General features: G+C 34.8%; 3 protein-coding genes across 5 annotated transcripts in view; 1 reads left to right on the top strand and 2 right to left on the bottom strand.

Moving 5' to 3' along the window:
* Positions 1-3,056, bottom strand: part of LOC105179535 (serine/threonine-protein kinase CTR1) — an 11,102-nt gene extending 8,046 nt beyond the window's left edge. The window contains exons 1-3 of the mRNA XM_011103187.2: positions 2,297-3,056; positions 111-412; positions 1-34 (exon numbers count right to left, since the gene is read on the bottom strand). Coding sequence (XP_011101489.1) covers positions 1-34; positions 111-412; positions 2,297-2,905 — 945 coding nt within the window. The 5' untranslated portion in view covers positions 2,906-3,056. The remainder of the gene's footprint in view (positions 35-110; positions 413-2,296) is intronic.
* A 3,978-nt stretch (positions 3,057-7,034) lies between these two features.
* Positions 7,035-10,705, top strand: LOC105179534 (histone deacetylase HDT1). Its single transcript, XM_011103186.2, has 10 exons — positions 7,035-7,183; positions 8,023-8,093; positions 8,185-8,405; positions 8,523-8,545; positions 8,672-8,719; positions 8,806-8,996; positions 9,693-9,758; positions 9,852-9,939; positions 10,145-10,274; positions 10,346-10,705. Exons 1-10 carry the CDS (start codon positions 7,171-7,173, stop codon positions 10,407-10,409), a joined length of 915 nt encoding a protein of 304 aa, XP_011101488.1. The 5' UTR covers positions 7,035-7,170; the 3' UTR covers positions 10,410-10,705.
* Positions 10,706-11,097: 392 nt separating this feature from the next.
* Positions 11,098-11,498, bottom strand: part of LOC105179532 (splicing factor U2af small subunit B) — a 3,164-nt gene continuing 2,763 nt past the window's right edge. For all 3 annotated transcript variants that reach the window (XR_849305.2, XR_849304.2, XM_011103185.2), the window contains one exon: positions 11,098-11,467. The gene's annotated coding sequence lies outside the window, so the exon portion shown is untranslated. The remainder of the gene's footprint in view (positions 11,468-11,498) is intronic.

The raw sequence follows: 11,498 nt of genomic DNA, 5'->3' as shown, positions 1-11,498 counted from the left end.
AATTAAGTCATCTTCCCCATTAGAAGCTGCACCCCTTAGGAAGACAAGCAGACATTATCAAAAGAAGAAAAAGTTTGCTGGAATAGTTAACAAGGAATTCAAGTGCTCACCCTAAATGATTGCAAACTAGCTTTGCAAGTTGGTCAACAACTTCCTCCGTTGTGATGCTACTTGATGACACATTATGAATACGATTCTGCAGCTCTCTCAAGCTGGGATCACCTCGCCGATCCACTGATATCACTTCAACAGATGACACGTTAGCAGGATCAACAGTCCTTAACGATTCAAGAGATGGAACCCGACCACTTTCCTGAAGATCAGAGCACACAGCCCAGACATATGGATCCATCCCATGAATAGAGTAAAATCCATCGGGAACTATGTCAGAGTATGATAAGCAGCCGTTTATCTGAAAAAGCAATTCTCTATAGTATAAGCATAGAAATGTTTCACATCATAACAGTTAAAAAACAAACTGGAAAACTATAATGCCATGCAGACCTTGATTGAATTCACTGACAGACACGTTCTGAGAAACCAAAAAAGCATGCGGCATGTGACTATTCCTTAATATCACCTAATATCACTATTTTCTTGATCCAGTTCTAAGCCAGATCGCCATTCACATTTCTTGGTTCTCATATTAAGTAATTCAGTATCCTAACTAGTGATGAGGACTACAGTCATTTCAGTTCTCCATAATGGCTTCAATAAAACGAAGACATGGCCCTCGCTAAAACATATGTATGGGGTCCAACAGAACTTTACACGGAATCACTTCAGTTCACATATCAGGATTGATATGTTATCTACTGAAATGTGAAAACTAGGTGTGTACTCCTTTAATTCGCTAATAAGTTTGAGATATCTTAGACACCCCGGTCAAACTTCCTATATCCCAAATATGTAATATAATTGAATGGGTACTCAAATTTTCTTTTCTTTTCCTTTTTGTGATTTTATATATGAAAACTCAGATGATACTCAATTTGGAGGGAGTTTGATCAAACTTCTAGCAAAAGGTATCAGGCATCTTTGCGTAATATGTCGAAGACGAAATACAAGAGAAAGAAGGATCTATGTCGCCATATTTAGCAGTCATAATGCCCCGTATGCAAAGTTCTAGAAAGACCGTACCAACTCACATCAGTTGGATTTGGCAATTTCTGGTAATTCTGGCCAGACATAACAGTGCATAGATCATACTCTGACGAAAACAACCAAATAACCTCATTTTGTATTCAAGTTCGCCAATGATAAATATTTAAACTACACCAAAATAGTAGTAACCAAAGATACTGGACTATAGTGCATCACCTTTGATCTTCAGACGAGTGATAGTCAACAATTTACTAACAAAATTTGGGCGATGACGTACCTTAACATGTCCAAAAGTTTCCACCAATTTCTGGTATCAAACCACACACATTAACATGCATCTTAAATTTTGTTTCTTTCAGACGAAACCCTTGCAAATAATGCACCACCACAGGAAAGATAAGCAAATGGCGGCAAGAAATACTAAAAAACAATCCTTTTTATGCAATACGTGGCAAATTAGACTCGTCACTGCAGCATCAAAGTTTTTTGCAACTATATAGACATGTTTGTGTCAGATACAGAGCATTCATTTTGCTTCTATGTACAAGGTCTTAAAGTCATTTCAGCATCAGTCAGACGTTCAAGTCAGCTACGTGTCTAAATTCTCAAAGTCCAACAATTTTTCCCAAGCACATGAAAAATTTTATTTGTTGCACATATAAAGAAAATTCATAATGCTCATGTCAGTTGTGGGCAAGGAGGGTCTATGTGGCCGTACTTCTTTGCAACATTAAATCAATAAACTCTTCTTGCTCTCGGATCAGTTGCAAGTTTTGGACATGGAAATGGTCCAGAATCCAAGTTTCCCTTGAAAATTTTAGTCAATGGAATCTCTTCAAATTGCCATACTTAATCCTGCAATCCTTCTTCCACTTTCCACTCATACCCCTCAGAGAAACCAAACCAAGATATGGTTCTTATTTTCAAACTATATAGAGTTCATGATATTTTCTAGATTTGATAATTGTCTAAAACAAGGTCCTGATTTATCTATTACTATGTTAATCGATTTTAGCAATGCAACTAATATCATTCGATGGCATGCAATGACTTCCGCCGCCAAAGCAAACAATGGCCGGTCCATCCGTCACTAGCATATTTAATTTCACTGCAAAGAACACCAAATTTAACCCCATGGCAGATAAAGCAAGAATAAAAGAATAATAGTTATAGCCATTTTCGTTTATGTTACCCAGAATCGATGGGAAATGGCCTCTGCAGAGCCAAGGGAAGCCGATTCATTCTGCACCGGATCCAAGAAATTCGGGCCATCAGCACAGGTGGCTTCGGAGGAGAGACGAAGAGCCAAAGCCAGCTGCAACTGGTAACTCTCCTCCGTCTGCTGAGCCCAGCTCTTAGAAGAAGAGGAGCCTCCACCAAGCACATCCGCCGTCTTCACCCTCAATTCCCCACCGCCATCACTGAAATGACTGAGACCCACCACATCAGGGTTCGACAGTGAAGGTACATAATATTCCCCCGAGATCGAGCTCTCAGCGAAACTGCTCCCACTAGACTGCCTCTGCAACCCGAAGGAGCCGGGGAACGCTGACGTCCCGATCCGGCTCTGCTGCGGCTGGGCTTGAATCATTCGCTGATCAATCACGTCCCAGTCGAAGGAACCCGCACCCGCTCTCTCCGACTTCAACTTATTCTTCTCTCCGGAGTGAGACTCGTAGTAATAAGGCTGTTGAGTCACCGCTCCGCTGGTTGAGGCGGAGTACTTGGGCTGTTGGTACAATGGCTCGTCGGGAATTTGGCTTAACAGAGTATAATTCGATCGCCTACTAGGCATTTCCATTGACAAATCTTCTACCAAATATGTGAAAAGCGATTCATAGAATCCGAAGCACCGCCATCACTTGCAGTTTCTTCTACGTCTTTTTTCTTTTCAAACTCTCTCTCTCCCCTTTCTCTCTCTAGATTTTGTCTATGAAAAAAATAATAAATAATTACACTCCCTCCCTCCATAATAGTAAATTTTGATCAATACACAAATTTATTCTTAAATGAAAACAAAATTTAAAAATATCGGATATAATTTTTCAAATCACATAAAATTTATGTATAATTACACAAAATTTTATATTTAAAAAAAAAAAAAAGAAAATTCTGTCTCACTCTCTCTTCCCACCTCGCGATTGTCGGAAAGTGGGATGTTGTTGTTAAATGGCGTAATCTTAATATTCTTTAAACTTTCACGGCCAAAATGTGCTCTTCTATCTCTACACTTCCACCAATCTAAACAAATAATATAAATTTTTGGGATAATTTTTACTTAAAATAGGTTTGATTAAATTAAATATAATTACAAAACAAGTATAATACTTATATAATTAATTATTATTTATTTAAAATATACATGAATAATATAATAAATATATTATATATGTCATATAATTAATTCAAATACGATCAAAATGGATCTAACTTATAATTTTACAAATTCTACTGCTGAAAATAAATTTGAAATGCCTGCGTAATTTTAACTTTTATTATATTAATTTAATTAAATAAGTAAAAAATAATATAAATTATTTAATTAAGATCAATAAAATGAACTAGAACTAGATTTACGTGTATATAGATACAAAATTATTTATAAATTTAATTAATTAAAAAAAATTATTTGCATAATGAGAAAGTATAATCAACTCACAGTCTGTTGACGAAAACAGTTGCTATAAGATCTTAAATACTTTTTGCTATTGTTTTGGTGCTGGTCCCTCATTATTAAAAGTTGAAGATTTGCGTGGACTATGAGTATGAGCACCAGAATTCTACCCAATCGTTTTTGTCCAATTGATATGTAAATTGTGGCTTAGAAATTCAGTCAAAACCGCACTGATTTCTGGTGTTTTACGACTCAAATAAACCAATACACAGCCTATGTTATGTATCTTTATTTGAACTTATTATTTACTGTTTGTTTAATATCGAAATTTTAGTTTTATTTTTATATAATAAGAGCCCTCTTATATAATTTCATTTTTAAAAAAGCAAATGATAAGAATATTATTATTTAATTTATAAAAATTACGGTTCCAATTCTCAATAAGAAAAAATGAGCTAGCACTCTCCCATATTCTCTTTCTTTTTCTAAAATCCACCCCCCTAAAATGAATTAAGGGGGTATGATTATATTATTTGGTAAATAAGGAAAGTTAACTTTATTGTCGGTATTGTCAGAATTCTTATTGGTCAAGGCTAAATCTGGTAGCTTTTGGATGATGTTTTAATAATTTCACTCTGTAGCCGTTTTAATAGTAGATTTTTTTGTCATCGCTCCTCGTAAATATTGATACTAGGTTATCAAGATGACGTTCTTTTCTCATGATTTAGTTGAATTTGATGATGCAATATGTGTTGAATTAAAATCTTGTTGTATCTTGGTTTACGACATCTTTGTTAGCTACATGACCGTGGCATATTAGTTGGAATAAGGATTTCAAAAAATTTAAAAATGATGAGCACTTTTTATATTAGAAATATGGAGGTTCAGTATTGGTGGGAATTAATCTCGGATTAAAAAATATTATCTTGGACCCACTTCTAATATGGTGGGTTTGGGTTAAAAATATATATATATATATATATTCATATGCATCTCTTCCCTATTGCCCCCGCCGCTCGCCAAAGATACAAGTCTCTCTATCTCTCTCCCCCTATTTTTCTCCTTCTCTCTTCCCTAGTCGACGCTCACCTCGCCCTCGCCTCTGCCGACCTCCACCCTTTCTTTTTTCCCTCCCGCCCACATCTGCTATTCACACTCACCATCTTTATCTTTTTAAAATTAAAAAGAAACTCGAGTTATACTTACCTTTGTGGGTGGGTGGATCATAATAAAGCACGTGGTGGAATGAGTCTTGAGTTCACCGCGATGCCTACCTTGAAGTTGAGGGACACCTGATGAAGAATGATACTAAAAAACTCCATGGGAATATTAGAATAATGTCATGAGAAAATGAGTGTCACCAGCTCAAATATACAAGAGAGGAAATGTTAACCCATCAACTCAACTCGCAAACCTAATTTTGTTTTAAGTTTTTGGGAGTTGGCGGACATATGGCAATACTTAAATTGAAATAAATTACATCATAAAATTTAACTAGATTTACGTGATTAATGGGGATAGCCCCAACATGAAATTATTAAAACACCAATCAAAATCATTATTATTAAGTAAAAAACATAAAGAACATAGGCGATGTGAAGCAGGCCGCCCCCACTATTAATGCTTGTGAGTTCTTAGCGTTTGGGAGTTGAATGCTGAAGTTTTGAACTTTTGAGAAATAGCAGAAAGAGGACATATATTATTTGATATTTTTATTCGTGGAATGAAGAGACTTCCGTTATTTTTCTGCTATTACAAACTTATCCAACCATATAATTTTTTTAAATAAATCTTTTTAACTTTAATGTATAAAATTCCAAAGATGAAGGACAAGAAAGAAAAAAAAAAATCCCACATGACGCAAATGACGAGAAAAATAATCGAAATAAATTAATAGAATATTTATGTACCCTACATTTTATTATTTAATCCATTATTCAGCATGATATAACGATTCTTAACCACACGGATTTGCGTAGATATAATATTTAAGTTTTGTGCTATCAGACGAGACAATTTATTTAATTGTAATATGTCACACACTTCATTATTTAATTTCTTAATCAGCTCAAAATAATGATTCTCCACCACACAAATTCGCATAGAATCATGTACTGATACCATTTAGACACTGCTTTAAAGCGCAACACTTTAAGATATATTTTATAAAATTACAATTTGCTTTTTTTTTTAAATTAAGATAAACCTTTTTTGCTGTCAAGTGTACTAAGATAATAAATAATATTTCAGTCAAGTACTTACATTGACAAAAAATATTGGAAAGATTCATGTATAGTGTACCAATAGAATTTAAAAAAATGACAAGTGGGAACAATTTGTACATATCATGATCAGCTCCAAACCACAATGAGTGGGAACATATAAAGATTTATTTAAATAAACATCTCAAACTTTTTGAGTATCATACTGTAATTTAAAGAGATTAAGAGGGTCTTTCTAAATAAAATGTCGAAACTTATAAAATGACAGATTACTGTTGGACAAAATAAACTCTTTATACTATAATAATAACTGAAAAAAATATGAAGGGTAAGAGTGAAAAACTAACAAGATCGTAAATGTGTTTTTTTTTTTTATGTTAAAATTAAAGAGCTTATAAGATGTTTTAAAAGAAATTCGAAGAAGTTATTTTTTTTTAATTGAACTTATAATATTCAAAATATCTTATTTTAGAATTTTATAAGTTATTTACAAACAAGCTGTCCTTTTTCTGTTTTATTAGTTGATAAATTTACATTGTAGTTGCGCTCAATAATCTATACTGTTACGCATAAAAGAGGTGTTGTAGATACAAAAGAACGATTATGACACTGCTATATGATTTTTTATGATTCAAAAAATATATATCAATTGATAAAATAGTTAACTTATTCAATTTCTTAAGTTTTATATTAGTTGATAAGTTAATTTTTTTTATTTTTTATTTTTTTTACCATGATATATGGGTTTATATATTAATTTTATTTATAATATATTTTAAAATATTAAAATATATTTATTGTATGTACGGGAGGAACAAAATGACACGACGATCAGTGATTTAATACTTATAACAACAAATTGAAGAATGAGGATATAAATAGATTTTATTGGATTTAATCCATAAAACCTAAAAAAATTCAAATTGAACTAAAATTTCAAATCAATATTTTTATTATTTAGTTACTTATTGATGATTTAAAACTATTTAAAGCTTGTTAAAAAGTTTAGGCAATGGCACCTAATTAGTCCAGGTCCAAGGCCCAAGCTCAAACAGACCATCAACCCGATTCCCCAGAGAAGCGCTTTTTTGTGGCCGCGCTGAACAGAAACCCGTTTTCTTCCAATTATATCTTCCAAGTTGCACTGCCTCACTGCGCTTCCCCTTGCTCTAAAACCCTAGACTCTGTCTCTCTCTTAAACCCGGCCTTCGCTTTTCCCAGCTTTCGGACATGGAGTTTTGGGGTAAGGTTCTCTCTCGCTTTCCTCTGTTCTTATGTTATATGATGGTTGATCACTTACTTGTTTAGAGGGCATTTTCAGGATTTTTATTTGGTTTCTCGGGATTCCCCCTCCTTTGTTTTTTAGTCCGTAGTTTGGTTGTTATCATTTCTGTTTTACTTTCTCGTTTTTCTTTTTTTCCCATTTCATTCGTGGCTGATTCCAGTCTGCGAATGCTGTTCTCTTAATCCGTCAAAAAAGAAAAACAGGTTGCATTTTCGTTTCGTTATTGTCTGTTTTAGAAGTGTTGTTGTTTACACATCTATGGAATATGTGTTTTCCGTTCTAAGCTGTCTTGTTGCTACAAAATGCATTCTTCATCGTTTGAGGATTAGCCATGGTTCATGGTATGGGGATTTCCTGGCTGAGAGCTGTACTTTTGTTTGCATGGTACCTTAATGCTCTGCTCCTGACTTGCGTAAGAAAGTTTCTTTGCCAACTTACCTGTTGAATTTCTTCTATGGATGTCATTTATGTTTCTGTAATGAGAAGTGAGAATGCACAATCGCCTCTCAGCAATGGGACTTATAGTGCCTCATTCATCTTTGATTGGGGAGCTCATTGTTTTTCTGCTCATTGGACCACATAAATATCATATACAGTTATTTCTCTTTGAGTTTATGTAATTCATATTGCTTTTCGAGATGATAGTGAATTTTTTGGGAACTAGAGTTCTTCTTTATGTTTGTATCAAGTATATTGAACATTCTGTGATGCTCGTGCTTTAAAATTAATTGTCTGCCTACTGTTATATATTGTGGACGATTCTTAGTGAAAAAATTATATCAATTTGTCATTTCCAGGAGTTGAGGTGAAAAGTGGAGAGCCCCTTAAGGTCTTGTCTGGTGATGGCATGGTTTTGCATCTTTCTCAGGTATAGCAAACAGTCTATTTTCACTATGTCATGCCTGTTTTAAATTGTTTTGGGTAAAATTTAAAATGTTATTTTCTTTCTCCCTGTGCAGGCTTGTCTTGGTGAATTGAAAAAGGAGAAAGGAAATGAATCTGTATGCTTGTTTGTGAATGTCGATGGAAAGAAACTTGTTCTTGGAACACTGTTCACTGAGAAATTGCCTCAGCAACAATTTGACTTGGTGTTTGACCAAGATTTTGAGTTATCTCACAACTGGAAAAGTGGAAGTGTCTACTTCTTTGGATACAAGGCCTCTAACCCGTTTGAAGAAGAATATCCTCTGATATGGATGCACATTTTTAAATGTCTCCTTGAATATTATCTTGAATACACTCAATCAAGTTTGTCTATGAATTTTCTTCCTTGACTCTGTCTTCTTTTTGCTGCCACTGCCTTGCCCGAGGGAGAATCTGGTGATTATCATTCTCACCCTGCCCGTTAACTCTGTCTATTGCTCCTTTGCCCCTTCCCCTGTGTATCTATATATAGTTTTTACTGTGTTTTTTCTAGTGACTTAGATGCATGTATCTTTTGACCAGATGATTCTGAATCTGAGGAAAATATTCCACTTAGCATTGCCAAAAATGGTACTATGCATAATTCTTGTCCCTGTTTGTAATTTGAAGTTTCCGCTGAATAGTCATAAATTTTGGTATGACATGTAAATTTGCAGGGAAACCTGAGTCCAAGGCAAAGCAAGAGAAACCTGTTGAAGCTGAAAAGGCTAGTGCAGCCAAAGGAAAGGAATCTGATGCTGGTAAGAAAAAAGGGAAGCTGGTGGAGCCAAACAAAGATGTAAAATCCAAAGAAGACAATGAAAGTAGCGACGAAGATGTGATGTCCGACGCTGACGATGACTCTGAGGTAGACTCGTCAATTTCTGGTTGTAAATTAATGACGCTTCATTTAGGTGTACTTTGTTCCTAATTGTGAACCTCTTTAAGTTTGATTATGAGTGAGACTAGTGTCGTCTATAACTCTCCAATTAGAGGCATCCTAGCTTGTTTTTGTTCATTTAGTTGAGGAATCAAGAGTTTCAACTGTGAATTACTATCCAAGCATGTGTGCCATCAAGAATTTAGCAAAATGGTCTTGATGCTGCATTACTCTTTTAGCTTGAGCTTCTAGGTTGGAAATTGTTAGTGGTAGAAATGATAGTCACAATGAACATAAAAAAGTGTATAGTTCTCTGTTATTTTGAAACTCTGAAATATATGTCTTTAGTTGGCGTTTTCTTTGATGTTCTGTTTCTTAAGGGTTCATTCACGAAAGCTTTCAGGGTAACTGGAAATTATGTCATGTTTTTAGTACTGCTATTGCTAGAATATTGTGAGTCAGCTTATATGATTTATTTTCATGCTCTGGTAAATAATCTTAACAAATTTTTATGTCTCCAGAGGATGTAGTACAGTTTGGTATGAATTTATCGTTTCCTTCTAGTTGATTTTGTGATTTCTTGAGCTAGGGTGATGACATTTTACAAAAAGATTAAGTGCTCAAGGATGCTATTTACAAATTTGTTCTTATCTAAAATACAGCTAATTACTATCAAATTTACAGGATGAGGATGACGAGGATGAGTCCGACGATGAATCTGATGAGAGCAACAAAGAGAGTCCTAAGAAGGTAATGTACAACATGCTCCACTCTCATCTACAGTGGAACAAAGGTGAATTGTATCGTTTAGTTTGGCTTTTAACAGTACGTTTTTCCCAAAAGGTTGAACCAAGCAAGAAGCGACCTGTAGAATCAGCTACCAAAACACCAGTTCCGAGCAAAAAGGCAAAAGCGACTCCCCAGAAAACAGGTGATTTCTTGTTCTGAAATTATACTTTCCGGCATCCGACATTGTTGCTTATATTTTATACAGATCCATTTTATTTGAGCATCATCATATTTTTGATTTAATCATTTCAGATAGTGCACATTGTTGGATAAAGCATATGATTAGGTCCAAATATTTTATATTCTCTATAAGACTGTAATCGAATTCACTTCCACTGTCTGTGCAGATGGCAAGAAAAGTGGTGGTCATGTAGATACGCCTTACCCGGCAAAGCAGGCTGGGAAAACTGCTGCCAACAAGCCAAACCAGCAGACACCAAAATCAGGAGGATCACATTCCTGCAAGAGCTGTAATAGGTACATCTTGTGGTTATAAAGCTAAATTATAATGCAAATGACAATTTAATCAAAATAACTTTTTGTTGCAGGACATTTGGTTCTGAACAAGCTCTGGAATCACACTCAAAAGCTAAGCATAGTGGTGGCAAGTAATATGAATCACTTTGCTAACTTGACATCGGATTTTTGACAGAAAGTTCAGTGTTCCAATGTGTGTAGACAAGCAGGGGGTAGGTTATGAAGTCTACTAGTCCACGGTTTGGATATATTAATCTCTCTAGTTGGTAATTTCTTTGGCTGCACAAAGTTGGGACTGATTTAATGCATTGTCAAGTGATATGGTCTCTTTTACCATTCTACTAAATGCTTGAACCTGTGAAAGAAGTATGCAACTGGTTCCCCGCCTTTTTGCCATACTATTAATGTGGTTGTGCTGTCATTTGGTTTTATATTTTACTTTGTTCGTTATACCTGAAAAGTAAGGAGCTCAGAGCTTTGTGATTTGAGCAATGTTGGTAAGCAATTAACGGTCTACTTTTTAAACCTACTAACTTAAGTTTCAAATATTAGAAGATTAAAAGTTCAAATCTACATGTATGAACAGGCAGAGTGATTTTAACTGGATTTCTAAATGTCAATTTTGGCATCATCTCATGTGCAATCCAATGACGCTAAGGTTTTGCATTCAGACACTTCTAGGAACCAGGACAACTAGAAGGCCTTTGTACCTGTTGTTATATAATTGACCTCACCAAAACTCAACGGTAAAATCTGATAAAAGGTTAGTCATCAAATGCTTTGTCAATACTCATATAACTGAGTAATATCCCTGAAACTACACTTGCAGAAAAGGAACCAATTCATTGTGTTGCTACTCGTAAGATACAAATGACAGTACAAGGGGGCAGCAACCTAACATTTGCAGTAACTACAGCAAATCCATACAAACTGATGATACAACTGAAAATAAAATAAAATTATGAATTCCCACTGTGCATATCAGGAGCATTGAGAACAAGAGTACCATAATTCATTCTGATGGACATAACATTAGTACAGGCCTCGTGAAAATCTTGAGCTAAGCATAGCCATAATTGCAGGTACGTATTGTGTTTAAAAATGAATATATTGAAAGATGCATTCATCGCTTAATTCCGCAGCCAGCACGCTCCCTATATAGTGTAGTCTTTCTCTGCAGATAACAGCAAAACCTGTATCGAAATATCAATATGAGCTTGCGTG

This window comes from Sesamum indicum, unplaced genomic scaffold (assembly GCF_000512975.1).
Source record: "Sesamum indicum cultivar Zhongzhi No. 13 unplaced genomic scaffold, S_indicum_v1.0 scaffold00165, whole genome shotgun sequence".
In the NCBI taxonomy this organism is placed as follows: Eukaryota; Viridiplantae; Streptophyta; class Magnoliopsida; order Lamiales; family Pedaliaceae; genus Sesamum; species Sesamum indicum.
The sequence above is the reverse complement of the archived record's forward strand: the minus strand, read 5'-3'. Positions and strand labels throughout refer to the sequence as shown.

Excerpts from the sequence above, each read along its gene's own strand:
- LOC105179534 (XM_011103186.2), top strand. Across the intron at positions 8,546-8,671 it reads CTTGCCCGAGGGAGAATCTG|ATGATTCTGAATCTGAGGAA; the intron begins GTGATTATCATT and ends TCTTTTGACCAG. Across the intron at positions 10,275-10,345 it reads TCCTGCAAGAGCTGTAATAG|GACATTTGGTTCTGAACAAG; the intron begins GTACATCTTGTG and ends TTTTTGTTGCAG.